At 43.0% G+C, this 24,939-nt stretch overlaps 1 protein-coding gene across 2 annotated transcripts; it reads left to right on the forward strand.

Moving 5' to 3' along the window:
• The first annotated feature begins 21 nt into the window (after positions 1–21).
• On the forward strand, positions 22–24,494 carry LOC100556204 (serine protease 8). 2 transcript variants are annotated; one of them, XM_008115425.3, is made up of 7 exons: positions 22–191; positions 16,284–16,337; positions 17,614–17,779; positions 19,110–19,384; positions 20,195–20,361; positions 22,380–22,584; positions 23,761–24,494. In XM_008115425.3, the coding sequence occupies exons 1-7, from the start codon at positions 137–139 to the stop codon at positions 23,868–23,870; spliced, it is 1,032 nt and encodes a 343-aa protein (XP_008113632.1). In that variant the 5' UTR covers positions 22–136; the 3' UTR covers positions 23,871–24,494. The 2 variants fall into 2 exon arrangements, with proteins under 2 accessions (XP_008113632.1, XP_008113631.1); XM_008115424.3 differs by having other exon boundaries at positions 22,380–24,494.
• The last annotated feature ends 445 nt before the right edge of the window (positions 24,495–24,939 follow it).

Here is a 24,939-nt window from a genome sequence, read left to right on the forward strand (position 1 = left end):
AGGAAAGAGGCAAGAGTCTGTGAGCGCCGCCTCTTTCTCAGTCCACCTGTCTGCTGGGTTACCTGTAGCAGCTTCTTTGGCCGCTCCTTCTCCTGAAAGGCTGAAATCCAGGCACAGGAGGGAAAAAGAAGAGGCCATGGGGAGGCAAAAGAGAACCCTGGGACTTGGATTGAGTCTATTACTAAGCTGTGGTAAGTAGGCGAGGAGGTGCAGTTGGGCAGACTGGGAAAGTTACCTGGCTTTGGAAGAATCTCCCTAGAGTGAATCTCCATTGTAGAATGGATGCAGTTTGACACTGCTTTGGTTCAATGTTATTTGAGTTGTAGTTTTGGTGAGGCACTACTATGGCAGAGAAGGCGAAAGACCTTAGGGAACTACAGTTCCCAGGATTCCGTTGCACTGAGCAATACATACCATACCAGAGTGACGAGACTCATCATCACCATCTGACTTTGATTGTGTTGGATGCCTTCAATGAATTGCCAACGCAAATGGGATTTGCCAAAAGGCATCTTAACGCGTTTCCATGCTCAAGTGGGAATTTGAACCCAGGTTTGGCATAATCCTAAAACAATACCAATGCAACCTTGATACCGGTTTAACTGCCATAGCTCAATGCTAGGAAACTTTGGGAGTTGTAGTTCAACAGTGTCTTAAGCCTTCTTTGCCAAAGAGTGCTGGTGCCTCACTAAACTACAACTCCCAGGATTCCATAGCATTGAGACATGGCTGTTCAAGTGGGGGTAAACTGCAAAATTGTGGCTTTTAACACTTCTCAAATCTGGCTTGCTGTGAGTTTTCCCGGCTTGAACATTCTCTCCTGATGTTTTGCCCACATCTATGACAGGCAACCTCAGAAGTTGTGAAGACTGTTGGAAACTAAGCAAGTGAAGTTTATATATTTGTGGAATGCCCAGGGTGGGAGAAAGAACTCTTGCTTGTTTGGGACAAGTGTGAATGCTGCAATTGGCCAGCTTGATGAGCATTGAATAGCCTTGCAGCTTCAAACCCCGGCTGCTTCCTGCCGGAGGGAATCCTTTGCTAGGAGGTTTTAGTTGGTCTTGCAGCTAGTTAATGCTAATCAACCAAGTGATTCTGGCCATGAAAGTCTTCGACAACACTTTAAAAGTCTGTGCAGGTTTTTCGGGACACTGGCATTCTCAATCCAAAAAACGTCCTCGGATTTGCTCCATTGCGTACCTTTCTCCTGCCACTTGCTTTGACGTTTTTTGTAATAGGTGACTAAGTAAGGGTTTCTTGGGGAGTGAAGAGTACACAGTACGAGGAATTGGGTTTAAAGTCTTCGAATACACTTTCAGGACATCTCCTTTGCTGATGTGAAAGGTAAAGGTTTGCTTAAAAGAGCGGAAGGCAATCCACTAGGAACATCCGCTTAATCAAAATGGAATGGATAACACATATCAAATTGTGGAAAGAAGCGTGTGTGGTATGACACTGAGTACATCTACATTGTTGAATTAATGTATTTAATTGCCAGGGCACAGTACTATGGAGTCCTGGGATTTGTAGTTCATGAAGCACCAGCGCTTTTGGGCAGAGAAGGCTAAAGACTTTGGAAAACTACATCACTCATGATTCCATAGCATGGTGTCATGGTAGTTGAAGTGCTGTCAGTTGAGATGTACCTGTTGTTATGGTGCTTTTCAAATTCAGCACCCCAAAAGACATTAAAAACAGCTAAAATATTATTAAAAAGTTGCGGTATGGCCCTGTTCCAGAAGCATTCTCTCCTGACGCTTCACCTACAACTATGGCAGGCATCCTCACAAATTCTGAGAATGTTTGCCATAGATGTGGGCGAAACGTCAGGAGAGAATGCTTCTGGAACATGGCCATACAGCCCGGAAAACTCACAGCAAACTCAGAGATTCCGGCCATGAAAGCCTTCGACAACATATTGCAAAAAAGGTTTTCGTCATCGGCTGGTATAATTTTTCCAAGCTCTGAAGTGCAAATGTGAGTAGATCAATAGGTACCGCTTCTGTGGGAAGGTAACGGTGCTCCATGCAGTCATGCAGCCACATGACCTAGGAGGTGTCTACAGACAACGCCAGCTCTTCGGCTTAGAAATGGAGATGAGCACCAACCCCTAGAGTTGGACACGACTGGACTTAATGTCAGGGGAAACCTTTACTGCAGTGTCTCCAGTTATTCTGTCCCTCGCTTTTCCTTTCCTCTGTGCTAATAAGAGTGCTAGACACTGCACTTTTCTTTTTCTTCATCCACACCCCTGCCTTTTGCCTGCTGGCCATTTCTGCTTGGGAACTGAATCCGGTTTGGCAACCAGGCTGCGGAGATTGGGCTGTTAGTTACAACCCGTTGGGTATCTTTCTGGAAAATTGTGCCATCCAGGTGTTTTGGATTTCAACTCCCACCATTCCTAACAGCCTCAGGCCCCTTCCTTTCCCCCCTCGGCCGCTTAAGCGGCCGAGGGGGGAAAGGAAAGGGCCTGAGGCTGTTAGGAATGGTGGGAGTTGAAGTCCAAAACACCTGGAGGGCCGAAGTTTGCCCATACCTTGCTGGATGCACCTTTGTTGAGAATGAATTGTTGGGATACCTTAGAAGCTGGGTCAAGGTGTGTTTACCTGGTCGTGTGATGATGCAGAATAATTTATTGCTTTGTCATGGTGTATGAGGAAGACAAATCAAAGTGATTCACTGTTGGTCTGTGGGCAAACATTTGGGATAAATTAGTTTATTTAGAAGAGGTACTGGGTTCACCACCTGTCAAGTTAGCCATAGATTAGGAAAATGTACTTTGTACATGCATAGAGCCTGATCCTCAATCTTCCTTCATACCGTTCCAGGTTGACAATTAAAAAGACTCGTCGCAATCTAACATTTGTTGTGTTGGGTGCTTTTGATTCATTTCCAATATGGGACAATCAATCCTATTGTTCGGCTTATTTGGCAAGATCTGTTCCAGGAAGGTTATCCATTGAGTTCCTCCAAGGCAGAGAAAATGGGTTTCATTCCATAGTTGAGTGGTGATTCAAACCAGGGTCTGCTCTAATCTTAAGGCAGTGGTTCTCAACCTGTGGGTCTCCAGGTGTTTTGGCCTACAACTCCCAGAAATCCCAGCCAATTTATTAGGATTTCTGGGAGTTGAAGGCCAAAACAGTTGGTCATCCACAGGTTGAGAACCACTGTCCTAAGACAACACTAAAAGTGCATCAATACTGTAGCATGAATACAGCTTGACATCACTTTAACTACTATGCCTCAGTGCTATGGAATTCTATGAGCTGTAGTTTTATAAGGTCTTTAGCCTTCTCTGACAAAGTATGATGGTGTCTCACCAAACTACAACTCCCAGGGTTCCATAGCAGTGAGTCATGGCAATTAAAGTGGTGTCAAACTGCATTCATTCTACAATATACAATGCACCCCATAACAACTACATCACACTGACTTCAACAATCAGACATATGCAAGGCTTTAAATGAGCTATGCTTGATTGTACGAAGTCTGTATTTAAAAGTTTTCTTAATTCATGGTTTATTTTTTTAATCCATTTTTGTTTGTATCCATCATCTGTTACTTTCTTGGAATTCTGGCAGGTAGCGGATGCATCCACACATTAAGATTAATGCAGTTTTACACCAGTTTAACTGCCATAGTGGAATCATGGTTACTGTGGTGCATTGAGGCACCAGCACTATAGCAGAAGAAGCTAAAATTCTTGTAAAACTACAATTCCCAGGATTCCATAACATTGAGCCATGGTACTTACATTGATGTTGAACTGCATTAATCCAACAGTGTAACTACACCCAGAGAGATGTATTATATATATGTATGAGATAGGTTAAAGGTAAAGGTTTTCCTCTGACATAAATTCCAGTAGTGTCCAACTCTGGGGGTTGGTGCTCATCTCCATTTCTAAGCCAAAGAGCCAGCGTTGTCCGTAGACTTCTCCAAGGCCATGTGGCCGGCATGACTGCATGGAGTGTTATTACCTTCCCACCGAGGTGGTACCTATTGAGCTACTCACATTTGCATTTTGAACTGCTAGGTTGGCAGAAGCTGGGGCTAACAGCAGGAGCTCACTCTGCTCCCCGGATTCAAACCGCTGACTTTTCGGTCAGAAAGTTCAGCAGCTCAGTGCTTTAGCACAGTGTGCCACCAGTGTGAGATAGATGCATATATTTTTGTGATGTCTGCACAGGTGTGCAATTTATTACACCTCAGTTTTCTCAAAGATATACTTCACAAATAAAGGGCCTTTGGTAGAGGGACGTGCATTGCAGCGTGTATTTCCTGTTGGGTAACAGATTACCATTTGTGAATTTAGGAATATATGTTGTTTACCTGCGGTCTGGGCCAGGTGGGGGTTGTGTGATAGTAGGTGGAGCAGGTAGGGGTGGTCTGAAGCTTTTTCAGCTGAGAAAGCAAACACATCCTGTTCTTCTATCCTTCTTCCTGCAAGCAGCCTTGTGTACTTGGTGAGGGGGCTGGGGTGGGTGCTACATTCCTGGAGGACAAAGGTCTCGGAGCGTTTTAGGAATACACAGACAGAGAGGAAAGGGAGGAGGTCGGAAATGAGTTTATGAGGTACCTCTCTCAAGCTAGGAAGGTTGGAATGAGAAGTGTCACATTAACTTTTAAATTGGAGCGTTAGCAGGATGCAATGGGAAGTATGCTTGCTTTTTAGACTGGCTTTTCCTCCACAACAAAATGTTCATAACTGTTGCTACACCTGTATGCTGGAAAAGGTTGCATCTGATGAGATTCGACCTGCCATGCAATTAAACATACAGGTGTCCTACTACGAGAGAAAGCCCAGGGTTGGATTGATGTCTGGTTGTTGTTATGTGTCTTCCAGTCAACACTGACTCTAACTATTCTTGGATTTTTTGGGGGCAAGATATATCTTTGCCTTTCTCTGAGGCTGAGAAAGTGTGACTTGTTTTTACAAGTAATAGCTTTTGCCTACCTAGCAGTTTGAAAACATGCAAAAGTAGGTAGATCAATAGGTACTGCTCCAACGGGAAAGTAACCGCACTCCATGCAGTCATGCTGGCCATATGACCTTGGAGGTGTCTACGGACAATGCCGGCTCTTCAGCTTAGAAATGGAGATGAGCACCAACTCCCAGACACAACTAGATTAAATATCAGGGGAAAACCTTTGCTTTTACTATCTCATAAGACCATCACACGCTCTGATGTGGAAATCCAAACAGATGTGTGGAAGTCAATTCAGATTATTAATTGATAGTCTGTGCATGGACAATGGGTGTTTTTCTTCATGTGTAGGTGAAGCAGGTGCCAGGCCAAAGTCCTTTGTTTCAAAGAAGGACTTATTTTCTAATACTCAATTACATAATGTAACATGATTTTTGTTCTTGGGTTATACATATCATATCCTAATTGGTTCTGTCATAAAAACATGAATTTTTTTTATTAAACTGCAAAAACGTTGTTTTTGCGGGATATCCTGCAAGACAATTTGTATAGTTTTTCAGTGAGTGTCTCATAGACTCTCAACCAATTCAACATAGTTTGTGCCACAAAAATGAAGTAGTATAAGAACTACTTTCAAAGTAAGCACCACACTATTAAACAGAAAATAACACTTTCAAACTAGGAACAAATCCCCCCAGATTTTGTTCCATAATGCTATTGAGTCTTCTAATAGAGGGGAGACTAATTGGTAGAGAGTTATTCCTTCTTCCCAGAGAGGAAATCTTCACCGAAGGTACATCTACACTGTAGAATTAATGCAGTTTGACACCACTTTAACTGCTATGGCTCTAGGCTTTGGAATCCTAGTCACCAGATCTCTTTAGCAGAGAAGGCTAATGACCTTGTAAAGTGACAATTCTTATAGCATTGAACCTTGCCAGTTAATGCGGTGTTAAACTGCATTAATTCTACAGTGTTGATGCACCTTTAGTAACTAAAGACTCAATGTACAAATCCTTTTGCTTGGTAGAAGAGATCGGAGATCATCTACCAAAGGATCAGCCAGCTACCGGGTTGTGTGAAACTCCTGTTATCTTTTTTTCTAACAAGCCCGAAACTCTTTGTAACCGGATCCCCTGGAGAGAAGAGGCTTGGAGCTGAGCCCGTGAGAACAGGGAGCCGTCTTGTCCAGTTAGTGTGCAAACAGTGTACGTTTTCATGGCATGTCCAAATCCTCGACTAGTTTAGCCGAACCTTGAAATCAATCTGTGCTGAGCATTTGCACGATCAAATATAGTAAAAGTTGTGTTGTATTCCCTTGACTTGTAAGGAGGTGGATATCCAGGTCCGTCACTTGCTGGGTTCAGTGTTCTATGGATATGCGTGAACTATAGCTCTCTGATGTCAAGGTCAATCACCCACAAAGCCTGCCGGTATTTACAGTTGGCCATGTTGGGTCTGTGTGCCAAGTTTGGTCCAGATCTGTCAATGAAGATCTCAACCATTGACCTTTATCTCCGGGAGTTATAGTTCACCTGTACTATAGTCCACCAGTATTTCCAGTTGGCCATATTGAATTTGTGTGCCAATTTTGGTCCAGATCCATCATCAGATGGGTTCAGTGTTCTCTGAATACGGGTGAACTATAGCTCCTGGATCTCAGTGTCAATCACCCCAAACCCCACCAGTATGCAAATTTGGCCATGTTGAGTCTGTGGCAAGTTAGTTCCAGGTCCATTGTTGGTTGGGTTCATTTGACTTGGGGTGTATCTCCAGTATAGAAATAATGTAGTTTAACTGTTAAGGTTTAATGCTATGGAATCCTAGGAGTTGTAGTTTTTTAAAGGACTTCAGCCTCACCAAACTATAACTCCTAGGATTCCATAGCACTGAGCCATGGCAGGTAAAGTGTTGTTAAACTGCATTAATTCAACAGTGTAGATGCACCCTTGGAGGTTCTCCTCTCTTATGCTGACTCCTGTCTTCATTGTGTGTAAAGAGCCAAACTAGTGTCCTACCTCTTAAAAGTGAGTAATCACGTTTGGATTTCTTCATCAGAGATTACAAGGCATCGCTTTCTAAACAGCTTGAACTCTGGTACCTTTCTTATTAGAAACTTGTTTCCTTTATTGACAAAGACCGGGATTAATGTGCAAGACATACAGTACCTATTCAGGTTAGTTAAGATAAGTGGGACTTGCCAGAAACTTTACTTCCGTTAAGTGCTTTATTCAGCCACACTCAAGAAACTTCATTACATTTCACCACTCCTAGTTTTCTGTGTTCTTCCTAGTAAGGTAAAGGTTTTCCCCAGTGTCTGACTCTGGGGGTTGGTGTTCATCTCCATTTCTAAGCCTAAGAGCCGGCGTTGTCTGTAGACACCTCCAAGGTCAGGTGGCTGGCATGACTGCATGGAGCGCTGCTACCTTCCTGCCAGAGGGGTACCTATTGATCCTATCACATTTGCATGTTTTTGAACTGCTAGGTTGGCAGAAACTGGGGCTAACAGCGGGTACTCACTCCGCTCCATGGATTCGAACCTGCGGGCTTTCGGTCCGCAAGTTCAGCAGCTCAGCGCTTTAACACGCTGTGCCATCAGAGGCTCCCTAAGCAGGTGCTTACCATAGGCATAGGCGAACTTGGGCCCTCCAGGTGTTTTAGACTCCAACTCCCACCATTCCTAACAGCCTCAGGCCCCTTCCTTTTCCCCCTCAGCCGCTTAAGCGGCTGAGGGGGAAAAGGAAAGGGCCTGAGGCCGTTAGGAATGGTGGGAGTTGGAGTTGGAGTCCAAAACACCTGGAGGGCCCAGGTTTGACCATGCCTGACTTAAAAGAAATGGATAACCAACTTTGTTAGAAATCTTTAAGAACTTTGAGGAATGGCTGGCGATTCTTGTTACAAGAATATAAGGACAGAATTGGTTTTGATAATGATTAGGATTTTCTGATAACAAATAGTTTTATGTAGAGGGAATCATCTTATACACTTTACAGCACCATTGGAAGGAAAGTTGGAACTAAATCATTCTTCCTTGCTTTCTCTTCTCCTTGTTTCCTCTCTTCCTTACTTCATTGCTTTTTCACTTCTTCGCTCCCTCCCTTCTTTTTCTCTTTGTAATTGTCCCTGCAGTATTTCTTTTTTAGTGTATTTATAATTGTAATGTAGTTTTTTAAAGTTATATACAGGAGGCCCCCAAGTTATGAACAAGATTGGCTCTCTAGGTTGGTTCTTTAGTTGAATTTGTTTGTGAGTTGAAACAGTTATTTTTTTCAGTGTAACTGCAGCTATATCTATATATAGGTATAGGTAAAGGTAAAAGTTTTCTCCTGACAATAAGTCTAGTTGTGTCCAACTCCATTTCTAAATCAAAGAGCCGGCATTGTCCATAGACACCTCCAAGATCAGGTGGCTGGCATGACTGCATGGAATGCCGCTACCTTCCCGCCAGAGCGGTACCTATTGATCTATTCACATTGGCATGTTTTCGAACTGCTAGGTTGGCAGAAGCTGGAGCTAACAGTGGCCGCTCATTTTGCCCCCCCCCCGGATTCGAACCTGAGACTTTTCAGTATGTAAGTTCAGCAGCTCAGCACTTTATCACACGGTGCTACCAGAGGCTCCATCTATAGGTATAGGTAAAAGTTTTCCCCTGACAATAAGTCTAGTTGTGTCCAACTCTAAGGGTTGGTGCTCATCGCCATTTCTAAATCGAAGAGCTGGTGTTTTCTGTAGGCACCTCCAAGGTCATGTGACCGGCATGACTGCATGGAGCCGTACCTATTGGTTTATTCACATTTGTATGCTTTCGAACTGCTAGGTTGACAGAAGCTGGGGCTAACAGCAGGAGCTCCCCAGATTCAAACTGCCGACCTTTCAGTCAGCAAGTTCAGCAGCTCAACAGTTTAACCCGCTGCGCCATCGAGGGCTCCCTATGTATATGTAAATGTGTATGCACACGCATACAAATTAATAAATGTTTTCGATAGTATAGGAAAGGATTAATACCACTGTGGTGTTTGTTTTGCTGTCTGTGCCCCCGTTCATTGTCTTTCCCTGTAATAATTGGATATTGAAAAATTTGGCTTGTTGTGGAAAGAAGGATTGGTCAGAAAGCTTCAGTGGAGACATCTTTTCCCTGTGATAATTCTTCCAGGACCGATTTTCCCTTAGTGGAAGATTTCTCTTACTTCCTGTTGTCTCACCCCTATTCTTAACTATAAGCTGTTTGTAAGTCGGATGTTTGTAACTCGGGGACTGCCTATATAGATATTGATATGGGAAGAGGACAGACTGACCTTTTGCAGTCCACTGCTGGGAACCACCTCAGAATTCAAGGAAATGGGACAAATGCACCCCGAGGCATGAATTGAGAATTACCTGTAACATTCTTTGAGCTCCGTCTTGTCTTCTTTAGGTGTTCGGTAATCGCTACCCAAAAAAGGTTGAGCCTCAGGAGGCGAGGTGGGGCAAGAGGGCAGAGGTAGGTCAGGTTGGTCTCTTTCAGTGAAATTCTGTCACAAAACGGGTGGAGCTGCCTCCCGCGTCACCAGCCAAGCAACCCAACCAGTTGAGCGTGCCTCTATTTTTAAATGCCCTATTTGCTCATACAAACCACAGCCAGCTCATGGCATCTGTGCATGATGGGGACTGGCCGTGAGGGGTAGAATTAGCTGGCAAATTTAGGCTGTGACGTCTTGTGGATTGTTCTTCAGTGCTAGTTTGGGATGGAAAAGTCTGTCCCGTTTGAGAGCGATCCTTAACCGAAATATGTGCCGCACCTGAGTTTCAGGGCAGACAGTTAAATAGTGTTCATGCTCTCATAGAAGGTTAGGATCAGTGATTCAGATGTTTCGGGAAAGAGCCAGAGGTTTCTGCTGTTTGGATAATATCAGTTTTTTAGCTCTCAGCTAATAGTCATGCTGGTTGAAGCATTCTGGGAATTGCAATTCAAAAAGTAACATTTTCAAAGTATTCCTCCAACCCAAGGGTGCATCTACATCAGGCATGGGCCAACTTCGGCCCGCCAGGTGTTTTGGACTTCAACTCCCACCATTCCTAACAGCCTCGGGGAAAAAGGAAGGGGCCCGAGGCTGTTAGGAATGGTGGGAGTTGAAGTCCAAAACACCTGGCGGGCTGAAGTTTGCCTATACCTGATCTACATTGTAGAATCAAACCGGGTTGACAATGCTTTAACTACCATGGTTCAATGCTGTGGGATCATAGGAATTGCAGTTTGGTGAGGTACGTACCAGCATTGTTTGGTGGAACTAAAACTCCCATGATTTCATAGCATTGAGACATGGCAGTTAAAGTGGTGTCAAACTGAATGCTCTAATTGCACACAGCCCTGCTGCCCTGTAAAGAGGAGCAACTTAAGTTCTACTTTCTTACTCTGGAGAAGAAAAGACAGATTCCCACCCTTCTCTCCAGAGACAAAGCGATTCTTCCTGCTTCCCCCTTTGCAAGCCTGGAGTTGTTGTAGGAATGTGCACACAACGGGAAGTGTCAATGGTTCTTCCTGCTTCCTCCACTCCACCCAAAACTGAGATTTCTTCCTTCTCCCCCTGGAAGCCTGAGGCTATTGTAAGAATAGTGAATAAGTGAAACCACTCATACGTGGGTCTTACAGTGCTTCAAGGAGAAAAAATTGTTTGGGTTGCATTTCCACCTGCATGGCATTGCTAGCCCTCATGGTTGTCTGGTAGTGGATTTCCTACCCTGGCTTTCCCATCTTACCTGAACATGCACCTACTTAGTGTAGTGTAGTGTAGCTGTCATCTATCCATCCATCCATATAATAAAAGTGAAAATATGTATGCATGTGGCTGGGATGTCCATTTCCACAGAAAGGCTCCCACTTCCACAAATAGCTATAGCTCCCACTACTCAGGAGACACCAATGGACCTCCCTCCAATAACATTATAGGTTATAGCGAGTGCCGTGATCATGTCCAAGAGCCCTGCCAATGTCCTCCAAAAACGCCACCTAAATAAGAGCTTTCACATGGAGACAATTTCATCCTAGATTTTCAGTTTTTCCTCCACCACAGACATCCCAGTGGTTCTTACTCTTTCCATTGGTGTGGAATTTGCATCACCCCGCCCACTGCCTCTCAAATAATCCTTTCCTATTTTTTTCTATGGCACACAACAAACAGAGGAATTGATCAGCAACTGAACATACTAGAGAGGTTTGGGGAGAATTGGATTGGAGAATTGGAGGTCCTGAGATGTATAGTTCACCTGCGATTTAAGAGCACTCTGAACTCCACCAAAGATGGAATTGGACCAAACTCGGCACACAGAGCCCCCATGACCAGCAGAAAACACTGGAGGTCTTTGGAGATAACAATGGAGGTCTTTGTAGTTCACCTACATCCAGAGTGCACTATGAACCCAAACAATGATGGATCTGGACCAAACTTGGCATGCATACCCAATATGCCCAAATTTGAATACTGGAGGGGTTTGGGGGGGGGGGGGGGGAACTGACCTTCCTTTCTGGGAGTTGTAGTTCACCCACAACCAGAGAAACTGATCTCCACCGATGGTGGACCTGGACCAAACTTGGCACACAGAACCCCCATGACTAATTAAACCAATTGGAGGGGTTTGAGGGGAATGACTCACCATAGTGGGAGTTGTAGTTTACCCTACAACCAGAGAGCACACTGAACCCACCGATAATGTATCTAGAGCAAACTTGCACAACTGATGGGAGTCCTGATGGAGTTTCTTGGGGTTCACCTGGCGTGATGTGAGTTGTAGTTCAGCCACAACCTTATACATTTTGTACAATTAAAAATAAACTTTTTCAACAAACCTGGTCAATGCCAGGTACCCAAGCTAGTTGTGTAATAAAAATGGACCAAAACACTGTTTGTGAAAAAGCACAACTACAATAGTTGGTTGAGAAGTTGGCAACTTACTTTACAAGCCAAAAGTAGGACCTACATTTTTTTTGTTGGACCCTTCCTTTTTCATGGAAGGAAGTAAGCAAAAATAGACAAATTTACAGTGACATATTTAACCCAAGACCCATAGAGGGGCTCATCTTCATTTCTTATTGAGTCACCAAGTGACCCCTGGAGTGAGAGAACAATTTTAAATGTAGTATATTCTCTCCTGCAATGTTCTTATCGACATGGTGGCTGGGTGCTCTCCAAACTTGCATAAGCTCATCCGTCAGGAATCCCTGGCACGACAGGCTTCTTCTCCTCTTGCAGAAAATACCCTCTTGATTAGTTCTTGGGAAGCAGATCTGTGGCAAGAGAAACTGGGGCAGGAGGTGGGAAGAGACTCATGCCACCTCTCACCTGAGAAGATGCCAAGCTGAAGAGGAAATCTTGGAAATGTCTCGGGAGAAATAACCTTATCTCGCCATGATGGCGCCACCCCAAATCGAAAAAGAATAGGGACAGATGTGGTTGGATGTTATAGCTTTGGGTGTGGATGAGGCTGATGATCCTTTTCGTCATCCTGGAAAGATTGATCAGCTTTTCACAATATGTAGGATCCAGTCCTTATCGTTGACACCAATGTCAGGATCTCCTCCTGTCCCACCTCTATAGGGACCTTCCAAATGCCCTCGTGGTTGCAGTTTAGGGCTTTGGGTGCATCTACACTGTAAAATTAATGCAGTTTGATACCACTTTAACTGCCATAGCTCAAAGCTATGAAGTCATGGGAACTACTGTTTTTTTAGCCATCTCTGCCAAAGAGTGGGGGTGCCTCACCAAATTACAACTCTCATAATTCCTTAGCATATGGCAGTTAAAGTGGTGTCAAACTGCATTAATTCTATGGTCTAGATCAGGGGTCCCCAAACTAAGGCCCGGGGGCCGGATGCGGCCCTCCAAGGTCACTTACCTAGCCCCCGCCCTGAGTTTTATAATATTTTATATCAGTTTTAATATAATATATTGTATATACATATAATATTGATAATCTTATTATTATCTTACAATATAATACTAATAGTAATACCATATAATAATATTAATTATATGGTATATATTACATATTATATAATAGTATAGTGGTATAGTTCAATATAGTAATATATAATGTTAATATTGTGTGATTCTAATAATATAATATATTGTATGTACATACAGCTGCTCTGAGTCCCCTTCGGGGTGAGAAGGGTGGGATATAAATGTAGTAAATAAATGCAGTAAATAAATAATTAATTTTAGACTTAGGCTCGGCCAAAGTTTGACATGACTTGAAGGCACACAACAACAACAACAATCCTAATTAACTTGACTATCTCATTGGCCAGTACAGGCCCACACTTTTCATTGAAATCCTAATAGGTTTATGTTGGTTAAAATTGTTTTCATTTTTAAATATTGTATTCTTTCATTGTTGTTGTTATACAACAAACTACAAATAAGACATGTGCAGTGTGCATAGGAATTTGTTTGTATTTTTTTTTCCAAATGATAATTTGGCCCCTCAACAGTCTGAAGGATTGTGGACCGGCCCTCTGCTTAAAAAGTTTGGGGACCCCTGGTCTAGATGCAGCCTTTCTTCCTCTAACTTTCCCACTGGGCACAACTACAGGCATCATAGATCCACACAAAGATTCCATTAATCGTTATTTAGCATTCCCAGAGACATGAAACAACAGAGTTATGAAACAAACATTAAGGTATTAAACAGAAGGTGAACATGAGCTCAAAGATTATTATTTAATACATCTAGATCCTGATTGACTCAAATTCCAGCTCACATCTCTCACATATATTCCTGTTGCAGATGCTCATCTCTCACACTTAATCCTCCCTAATTGACCTGAGTAATTAACTGATTTCTGTCTCTGACCAACACTCCTAACGTCTCTAAGTCATATCCATGACTCTGACATTCTTCTTTCACAGCCTGTCTCCACTCATATCTTAATTAGGTTAAGCATGTTTTTTTTAAAAACACTTCTTACTGTTGGATTTCTACCTGGTTTTAAGCTATTATTACTTGAGTGGATTGGAGGCAAATGGTCTGCATTTTGTCTGATCTGCTTCCTAAAGGGTAGACTGGGGTTATATTTAATGTATGTATACTCTAGGAGTTAAGGAGCCTCCAATAGAGCAACAGGTTAAGCCACTAAGCTGCTGAACTTGCTGACCAAAAGCTTGGTGGTTCGAATCGGGGGAGCGGGGGGAGCTCCTGCTGTTAGCCCCAGCTTCTGCCAATCTAGCAGTTCAAAAACATGCACATGTGAATAGATCAATAGGTAGCGCTCTGGTGGGAAGGTAATAACACTCCATTCAGTCATTCTGGCCACATGACCTTGGAGGTGTCTACGGACAACGCCGGCTCTTCGGCTTAGAAATGGAGATGAGCACCAACCCCCAGAGTCAGACATGACTAGAATTAATGTCAGGGGAAAACCTTTCCCTTTACCTATGTATACTCTAGGAATTAGCGTGGTATAGTTTCAGTGTTGCACTAGATTCGCGGTTTGAATCCCTGCTCAGCCATGGAAGCCCACTTGGGGTGCACTAGCACTATAGAATGAATGCAGTTTCACACCACTTTCAGTGCCATGGCTCAATGTTATGGACTCATGGGAGTTATTGTTTTACAATATCTTTAGCCTTCTCTATCGAAGAGTGTGCTGCCTCACCAAATTACAAATCCCAGGATTCCACAGCATTGAGCCATGGCAGTTTAAAGTAGTGTCCGATTGCATTAATTTTACAATCTAGATGCAGCCATGGTGATCTCGGGGCAAGTCACCCACTCTGTTGGCCTCAGAGTAAGGCAATGACAACCCTCCTTTGAACAAATATTGCCAAGAAAACTTCATAATAAGGGCAGTTAATTCTAGCAGCACAGAAGTCGTAGAATAATGGAAACGTGACTTGGATTGTGTCCATAGTTGGATTCTGGATGGGAGATTTTTTTTCCAATGGATTCTTGAAGAATGACAAGGCTTGAGCCACATACCAAATTAAAGCCTGCTCGCAATCCAAGGATCAGTTTAAGCAATCTGCAGAATCAAGTACAATTCCTTCAGCATTCCTTGGATGAGAACTGAAACATTTATACTCAAGCTATACCTGAATATAGCCAAAATGGCAAAAGGTATTAATGGAGAATAACAGACAAGCTAGGTGAGGTGACAGCAGTTTGGTTATGCCTGGCTATACTGGGAAGGGCAGGATTGTACCCAATCCACCACTGAGATAAAGCAGTTGAAAAAATAGGATAATAAAGGAGTAATAGAGCCTGTTCCTACCAAACCAAAACAGTTGGAGGGTATGAAGTCCTTTTCTGGTAGAGCATCCCATTTATGGCACCATTGTTTCAAGACAATGTGGTGTTTTTCAATTAGTCTTTTCATAAATGTGTCATTTTCCTACATATATGGATAAGAGCTTGGAAAAATTAGTCTTGGCTGTCGTAATTTTGCCGCTATAATCCAAAAAGTTCCTTTTTTAAGCTCTGACAAGGATCCACATTCCTAGTAGGAACATTTAAATATCTAATTGTCTGCAGCTGCCAATTGAAATGATTCAGTAAAATAAAACTGCAACCATATCAAATAAAATTGCAATCATATGTTGTGGAATATCTGGACTCTGTGTTCAGTTCAGAAATGGGAGAGAATCTTAGAGGAACAGAGACAGCAAAGTAGAGGATGTCATCAGTGGTATCTACTCTGCAGCAGGATTCCTATGTTTTATCCCTAGGGCTTTGAAAGTGTTGTGAAAATGAAATTAAAAATATAATCTTTAGCATCTCTATTAGAACATATTTTCACCTCCCTTTTTATACATTAAAGATAGATTTTTCATCCTGCTTTCTGGTTTTGGTGTAATTGGAATATTGCTAAGAGCTCTTTGTATGGGGCCGGGCTGTGGCGCAGGCTGGTGAGCAGCCTGCTGCAATAAATCACTCTGACATGAGGTCATGAGTGCGAGGCCAGCCTGTGGCGGGGTGAGCACCCGTCAATTAAAAAATAAAAAAATAGCCCCTGCTCGTTGCTGACCTAGCAACCCGAAAGATAGTTGCATCTATCAAGTAGGAAATAAGGTACCACTTATAAAGTGGGGAGGCAAATTTAACTAATTTACGACGTTGGAATGAGGAAGTGCCATCACAGTGGATGATGAAGCAGCTGTCCCCCCCTGTGGCCAGAATCGAACATCCCCTCAGGAGAAGGTTAAATTGCCTCTTCGTCTGTCTCTGTTCTATGTGTATATGGGCATTGAATGTTTGCCCTATATGTGTATAATGTGATCTGTCCTGAGTCCCCTTTGAGGTGAGAAGGACAGAATATAAATACTGTAAATAAATAAATAAATACTAACAGCTTGTCTTTTTGTCTTGTTCTCTCTTATGCAGCATTTCTCTCCAGCTCCCACTCTGCGGCTGTGGAAGATGTAAGAACAGGAGGAAGTAAGAGCTTTGTTAATGCTGCACTTGTTTTTGAAATCACATAGTAAAGTATATCTAACAGAAGCTTACTGTTTATCCTTCCTGTTTGCTCTCAAAATATCCTCCTTCCTTAGGATGATTTCTGTTCCAAATCTGTTGGTTTAGCTATCACTAGTATTTGCAATTTTAGCTTTTCCAAATTTGATGATTTGTGGATTTGATTAATGTGTTAGCTGTATTTATTTATTACATTTGTATCCCGCCCTTCTCACCCAAAAGGAGACTCAGGGCGGCTTACGATAAAACACACGTATATAAAAATATAAAATTCAATACAAATCAATTAAAATAGTTAACTAATTAATTACAGCAACATTCATAAAATACAATACTAAATAGCAGATAAGCACAATCAGATCTAAAAATACGAGTCTATCAAATTGAATTCCAGCACACATTATAATACTTAATGCTGCTAGTGTTGTTTGACCCACAACCAGGTCTTAACTTTCCTACGAAAGGATAAGAGGTGTTAGCTGTAGGACTCTTTAGGACCTCCAAAATGACTCTGTGATCAGCTTCTGCTGGAAGTTGACTGTAACGTTGCCCTGAAGGACCTATAGGTTCTTAGAGAGGTATTTTCTGATTTACAAAAGAGTATTTTTAATTTTCTATTTCCCCCCTTTCATTGGGATGATACAATGAGTTAAACCCTTGTGCCATCTGGACTGCTGACCTGAAGGTTGCTGGTTCAAATTCGCAAGACTTAGTGAGCTCTCCTCTGTCAGCTCTAGCTTGCGGGGACATGAGAAAACCCCGGGTGTCCCTTGGGCAACGTCTCTGTATACGGCTAATTTTCTCACACCAGATGCAACTTGCAGTATGTTCTCAAGTCGCTTCTGGCATGAAAAAAAGGGACCCTGCAACCCTAACTCTCATGAATATAGATGGACTACTGTAAACCCATTTCCAAATGAAACTTTGTAAGTTTCGTGACTGCTTTATTCTTTCTTGCCTCTTTAGTTTTAGCATCCATTGTACATACAGATTCGTTTGTATTCCCGATCATCAGGATTCGAAACCTGTTAAGTTAAAAAGGAAAGTTCAGGGATTGCTGGAATGCCTTCTTTTATGTCATTAGCAAGTGAGAAAATTCAGACTATCAGGACATTGTCTTCTGTATCAATAACAAGACTTGATGTCAGCAATCCAAATTATTGTTTGGTCATCTTGTTCAAAACGTGATGTGATTTTGGAAATGCCTTGTCTTTTCACACTGCGAAATATCTTATTTTAGCAGCGCTATGCGGCGTGCCCTCCATGGGTCGAATCATCGGTGGCATGAATGCCCAAAGGGGACAGTGGCCCTGGCAGGTCAACCTTAACTTTGACGGTCATCACGTCTGCGGAGCTACTCTCATTGCCCCACAGTGGCTGGTCACAGCCGCACACTGCTTTCCTCCGTAAGTGTTAAACATCCACAGAATGTGATATTGATGTGAGTGTTGGGAAGTGGAAACGGGACACTGTGGTGCCTTCTGTGGGATTTAAATGTTGGTGGGTTCAAGATCCAGACGTAGTTTGGAAGCCGATGAGATGTAGGGTCAGTACTAATTTTGGAGTCTGGAAGACACAATGTATCTTCTTGTGTATGTTGTCTTTTTAAAAATGTAATTAAAAAGTCCACTTTTTGTATGTTTTGAAGGAAAAAGAATTTTACCCTAAACTCAGCCCATGGGGATCATGACATATGTGTTCTGTTTTTAACAGTTCAAAGCACTTAATGCAGTGTTTCTCAACCTGTGGGTCCCCAATGTTTTGGCCTACAACTCCCAGAAATCCCAGCCAGTTCACCAGCTGTTAGGATTTCTGGGATTTGAAGACCAACACATCTGGGGACCCACAGGTTGAGAGGTAAGGTAAAGGTTTTCCCCTGACATCACGCACAGTCGAGTCTGACTGAGCCAGTGTTGTCCATAGACACCTCCAAGGTCATGTGGTTGGCATGACTGCATGGAGTGCCGTTACTTTTCTGCCAGAGCGGTACCTATTGATCTACCCACATTTGCATGTTTTCAAACAGCTAGGTTGGCAGAAGCTGGAGCTGACCGTGGGAGCTCACCCCACTCCTCAGATTCAAACCGCTGACCTTTCGATCAGCAAGTTCAGCAGCTCAGCGGTTTAACCTGCTGTGCCAACGGAGGTTCCCATAGGTTTCATTAACTTAATGTATCTTCTCCATTCCCCATTCAAATTTTAATATCTGAGCCACTGTGCTATGAGAGTTCTTGGGCAGCGGCTGCCTGGCTTATGAATCCCCAGTAGCCGAAAGAAAATGATCCTTCTTAGAACCTAGAAAAAATATTTTGAGGTGATAATTCCCAGAATCCACTAATAGTCATGCTACTTGGAGGTTGCAGTCCGAATCCTAACTTTCTGAATGTCTAATTTTTTATGCATTTCATTGATTTGTGAGGAAAACCTGTCTCATTATCTTGTGACATCAAGCAGTTTATTAGCCTTGTCCAATGGCTAAATGTAAACGCCACATTGAGAAGTAAACTAACTCTAAACATCAATTGCTCAGGATAATGAAGTGGCAAACATTGCCTTCTCTTCCTTTTTCTGTACTTCTTAGTTGTCTGGCCAATGTTGGACATGAAGAGGTTGGACTGGGTGAGTTCTTAGACTAATCCAGCAGAGATGTTCTTATCAACCTACATCTTGCCTTCCTTTTGTATCTTAGAAATGTATTTTGATGGAGTCCTGATTCTTTCTTTTTTCTCTCTCTAGAGTAAATCCCATAGATAGGTATGAGGTGACCTTGGGGGCCTTCCAGCTTAAAAACCCCTCGGATGACCTTGTGGAGAAACTGATCCAAGAAGTGCTGAAACACCCCGAATATACTGACGATGAGGGGTCGAAAGGGGACATTGCCCTTGTAAAACTTAAGGAACCGGTCTCCTACACTCGGACAATCCGGCCCATCTGCCTGCCTGCCTCTACTGTCGATTTCCCCAGAGGAATGAAATGCACCGTCACTGGCTGGGGAAACATCCTCACATCTAGTAAGTAAGGAATTTTAATCTGGGAAACATAGTCCTTCTTGCCTGCTCAGCAGTGAAAGGTGTCTTGATGCTGTGGATCTGTTGTCTTTTATTGCTATGAAAACCACAAAAGAAATCCTGGGCTCCAAGCTGATACATTGTGTATGTCAGGCATGGGCAAACTTGGGCCCTCCAGGTGTTTTGGACTTCAACTCCCACAATTCCTAACAGCCGGTAGGCTGTTAGGAATTGTGGGAGTTGAAGTCCAAAACACCTGGAGGGCCCAAGTGTGCCCATTCCTGGTTCATATACATGAAAACCGCAGCCCAATCATACTAAAATCAAAACATTAAAACAACAGTGAAATAACAAAGTCTGCAGCAACTAATAGAGAACAAAAAGAGACAGCAATCAGAAGATCTCAGCAGAGTGGCTGTTTTACAATCACAGTGCCACGACTAATAAGGTTTCAATCAGATAAGAGTAGAAATACAGGTTGAGCATCTCTTATCCTGAATTCCAAAATCCAAAACACCTCTGGTCCCAAGGATTTTGGATAACCTGTAGTAATGAAAAGGCTTTGGTTGTGTATATATAGAACACCTTTTTTTCTTGAATGGAGCCAAAGTATTATTCAACCTCTTTCCAGGAAGAGGGTCGATATTTGCAGACTTGAGACATTCAGCACTTCTTTCTTTGTAACGTAATACTTGGGAAAGGCAGTACTTGTGATTTTTGTAATTATTACAAATATTGTGTATAAAATTGCCTTCAGATTGTGTCCCTAAGATATATTTGGGCACTGACTCTGGATTTTCTCCTTCCGTTCAGCGAGCCTTCCTTCACCCATGACGCTGCAGCAGCTTGAAGTGCCTATCATCGGACTGGATACTTGCAAGTGCCTCTATAGCAAAGACCCAGATCCCGAAGACCCTCATGTCCTCCACAATGATATGATGTGTGCTGGCTTCGCTGAAGGAAAGAAAGATGCCTGTCAGGTAAGAGCTCCCTTAGAAGCTTGTTATTTGGCAAAGCAAGATTGACGAACTGGCATCTTGTTAATTTAGTGTCAGATATGTGTGAGTGGTTCGAATCTACAGATGGGGTGAGCTCCCGTTGTTAGCCCCAGCTTCTGCCAACCTAGCAGTTCAAAAACATGCAAATGTGAGTAGATCAATAAGTATCGCTCAGGTAGGAAGATAACGGGACTCCATGCAGTCATGCCGGCCACATGACCTAGGCAGCGTCTACGGACAATGCTGGCTCTTCAGCTTAGAAATGGAGATGAGCACCAACCCTCGTTCATATTTGACTAGACTGAATGTCAAGGGGGAAACCTTATGTGTGGGCTTATGTTAAATTTGATGCAAGAATTGTTACTTGTATTAATAAGAGGCACACTATAGAAAAGGTAAAGGTTTTCTCCTGACGTTAAGTCCAGTCATGTCTGACTCTGGGGGTTGGTGCTCATCTCCATTTCTAGGCCAAAGAGCCAGAGTTGTCCATAGATACCTCCAAGGTCATGTGGCCGGCATGACTGCATGGAGCGCCGTTACCTTCCTGCCAGAGTGGTACCTATTAATCTACTCACATTGGCATGTTTTCGAACTGCTAGGTTGGCAGGAGCTGGAGCTAACAGCGGTCGCTCACGCCATGGGTTTGAACCTGGGACCTTTCGGTTTCCAGCTCAGTGCTTTAACGCACTTCGCCACCGGGGCTCCTGAGGCACACTATAGTGGAGATATTTTGTGTGTGTGTGGGAGGGAGGAATGAAGATGGATGGATAGATGTACGTTTGGATTTAGCAGCAACTCAGATGGCTCTGAACATTTTTACATAGAGAGTGGGACAAAGGAAGGGGCTGGTCCAGCAATTTCATCCCTCCCAGTATCTCACAGAAAAAACTAGGGGCACTTGTTTCAGCAACATCAATGTTTGGACAAAATAGGTACAGCTGGACAAAAGGAGAAAAAAAGTTATTAATGAGGAAGAAAACACAATAGTACTACTATAAACAAGCAATCTTGATATTTATGTTGAGTTTAAGAAAGCTGGAAAAAAATTAAAAACCAATAAATAAATATAATACTATCTCTGTGTATGGCTCAGAATTATAACTTTTTCTCATATCTGTGATCACTCTGTGATATCTGTGATCATGCTCAGCACCTTCACACACTATATAAGTCAAATCCCCCTAGCATTCCTGAATTCATTGGGGCCTACTTCTGATTAGATATGTATATAATTGCATTGTTAATTTGGAAGGAATAGTGCTCTATATAAGAAGACTCTCGAAGCAGTTTTTTCTTCGTGTCAGGAGCGACTTGAGAAACTGCAAGATGCTTCTGGTGTGAGGGACTTGGCCTTCTGCAATGACGTTGCCCAGGGGACGCCTGGATGTTTAATGTTTTTACCATCCTGTGGGAGGCTTCTTTCATGTCCCCACATGGGGAGCTGGAGCTGACAGAGGGAGCTCATCCCACCATCCTGGATTCGAACCGTCAACCTGTCAGTCAGCAGTACACTTTAATGCATTGCGCCACCGGGGGCTCCTTGAAGCAGTAAATCAGTCTTTACTTGTCTTGGAGTTCCACAAGTTACAGTTTCTTTCCTATGAAGCTATCCATGGCTGGCACAAAGAAAGAAAATAGATACTGTAAATCAAAAAGAAGAAGTGTGGAGAGGAGAGAACCACTAAAACTCAAACATATTGAAGGAGGAGGTCAAAATTATTTCCAGATAGAAATGTTTCTCTGTGGTATTGTTCCTATTTTAGCAAAATAAAAGCTGTGGTGGGGGGATCTGAAATATATAACTGGTTACTTTTTGGACTGCATCTTCTAGAGCCATGAGTCAGTGCCCATGGATGCTGAAGAAAGCCTGAGAGTTGCAGTCCAAAGCAAGTAACTTCTCCAGTTTTGGGGTGGCACTTTGGCTCTGTAAACTGGTGAGTTCTCAAATGCAGCTATTGCTGCCACACTCTTCCCTCTGTAACACCCTTTGTTTTTCCTAGGGTGACTCCGGCGGACCCCTGTCCTGCCGAATTGGTGACGCTTGGTTGCTGGCTGGAGTCGTGAGCTGGGGGGATGCCTGTGGGGCTGCCAACAGACCCGGCGTCTATATCCGCACCGCAGCCTATGCTGACTGGATTAAGGAGAAGGTTCCCGAGGTGGCGCTCAGCAATGTGGTTGCCAGCATGGAACCAGTTTCTGAAACAGGCATGTGCTCCAATACTTCTAGCACTAGTGACCGAGGACCTTACGATGATATTCAGCCCTTACCCGGGTGGAACCGTCCCCTCAACCCCAGCCAACCTCCCCCAGGCAGTGCAGCCCCTTCGCTTTCATCAGCCAGCCTCTCCCTTATTTTCCTTCTCTTCCAGAGTTTCTATTATCTTCTATAAATTGCACCACAAATGTTGCACCCAATTGTGTAGGGAGAGTGTCCCTTCCTACTCCCATACTCAGTGGAAGGTCCCACTATTTCACAATTGCACACCTTTTTTGCTTTGTGTTCTAAGCGTATTTAATTCTGTTATTAAATGGCAACCTTTTGCTAGTGCAGAGGTTTCTATCAAGCCTTAGGTTTCAGCCCAATGTTTACCTCATAGGCACACCTTGAGCCTCCGCCTGCTACATACCTTTTATGTGCCAATAGAAAATAATGGTTCATGCTTCAGGTTTCTTTTAATTCTTGGCACTCTCACTCTTTGGTTTGTGTGTGTGCGCGTGTGTTTAATTTCACATCATGGTATAATGCAATTTCTTAACACCAAATGGCCGTCTCTTTTCCAACTTGGCTTTTGAATCTCTATGTTATAAAGTTCCATTTACATTTTAATGGCTTGCTATCGGATTCTAATGTCAGACTAATAATCTGTTTTCCTTGTCCTGTCTTCTTTCAACTTATTTCATATATTTTTTTCTAAAAAAAACCTTGGACCTCAGTCTGCTCCATGTAGATATTCCTCTTGTTCTCCTCCTTTCTTGTAGCCTTTCCAGCCTTGATAACCAGTCTGCTCAGTCCTTAACTACTGTGGCTACGATATTAGTTCCCTTTGGTAGTCCTTTTTCTTCCTAAATGCCTGCCCATCCTTTCTATTTGAGTCTAACAAGAGACCACAGATGCGCAGGTGTGTCTGGCCCAAAGCTAAATGTGCCATGTTTTCCAAGTTGCATTGGCAGTCTGTAAACCGCTGTGTGCTAACCCAAAGGTCTTGATCCTTCACAGGACAGCCTAAAGGAATCTAAGCTATCCCTACCTAGATACCCTTGAAGGGTGATTTTGGGGGTCCCTGTTTTTTAGTCAGACAGGACCTGAGTCTATGGTAGAGATTGTAAGTGGAAGGCACCTATGAGAGTATCTTGACAGGCCTCCCGTCTATATTCATACAGATTTGTTCAACACTACTGATGAAGAATGTTCAGTGGCACCTGGTCTGCTCTCTGCTTTTTGGATTTTGCTGGCCAGCTTGTTTGTGGCGTACATCTTTGGGACGGTCTAAGGCTCCCACCTTTACCCTTCCAGCTCAGTGACTTTTTGAAAAAGGAGCTATGGAGCCAACCTATTGCCTGTTACATTTTGATCCAGCCCCAACTCTTGTGTTGACTGTACTATAGGTTTACCTCACTTGGACATTTCCATTTTGTGTCGATGGATCTTTCCAGGCGTGATTGAAGCTGTCAGGGTGTGTGTGTGTATGCATGTGCGTGAATGTCACAAGAGATTTTGGGAAATGATGTCATCAAGGCAATGTTCTCTCTGAATTCAGCATCCTGTATTGTTAGCTTGACAGTTTTATTTATGGTGTGTGACTCAAATATGAAGCAAGTAGGATGTAACACTTTGACGTAAGTGTGCTGGCATGTTGTATGTGCAAAACCACGGCTGGTATGGACACAAGTGCCAGTAGGTGTATCTCCTCCCCCCCCCCCCCCCCCTTTTACATGAAGAATGAAGATGACAAGTGGGAAAAAATGATTGACCTCCCTGGGTACTTGCAGACATTTTTAAGTAGCTTATATTTGCACAACTTTTTAAAAAGATGTAAGCATCGCTTTGTTGGGAAAAATGAGATATAGATGCTACTCTATTGTGGTTTTTAATAAACTGAATGCAAATTTTGCAATGATGAGAGCGGTGTCTTTTTTGTACTGTCTTGGTAGCCAATTCTGCATGAAATCATGGGGGTTTTTGATTCACTATGACTGGGCAGCCAATTTGCATGTACTGAAGACAATCACTTTTATAAGGTGAGGAACATTAAAGCTTCAATAACCAGAGCAAGGCACCTGCTGTGGTAGCATTTTCTTAACTTTAGTGGGTATTACTAATAGAAGCCTCAAGCCTCAGCCAAGACATTATTGCACATCACAGAGTTCTATCACTGAGTAGCCACAGTCACCTACGCATCTACAGCCAAGACACTACACTTGGAGGGCCATCATCCTAGGGCTACGAGGAATCACCTAAGTAAGTAAACCACTGTTGTATTTTGTTTGTTCACATGATAGATTATGAAGAAAAAGTATTTGGGTTTATAGTGGCCTTGCATCTAGTTTCACATCCACAAG

This window comes from Anolis carolinensis, chromosome 6 (assembly GCF_035594765.1).
Source record: "Anolis carolinensis isolate JA03-04 chromosome 6, rAnoCar3.1.pri, whole genome shotgun sequence".
NCBI classification, from domain to species: domain Eukaryota; kingdom Metazoa; phylum Chordata; class Lepidosauria; order Squamata; family Dactyloidae; genus Anolis; species Anolis carolinensis.

Bases quoted from the DNA above. Each gene is read 5' to 3' on its own strand.
- LOC100556204 (XM_008115424.3), top strand. From the start codon at position 137: ATGGGGAGGCAAAAGAGAACCCTGGGACTTGGATTGAGTCTATTACTA. The intron at 192-16,283 runs GTAAGTAGGCGA...TCTCTTATGCAG, and splicing joins GAGTCTATTACTAAGCTGTG to CATTTCTCTCCAGCTCCCAC. The intron at 19,385-20,194 runs GTAAGTAAGGAA...CCTTCCGTTCAG, and splicing joins GGGAAACATCCTCACATCTA to CGAGCCTTCCTTCACCCATG.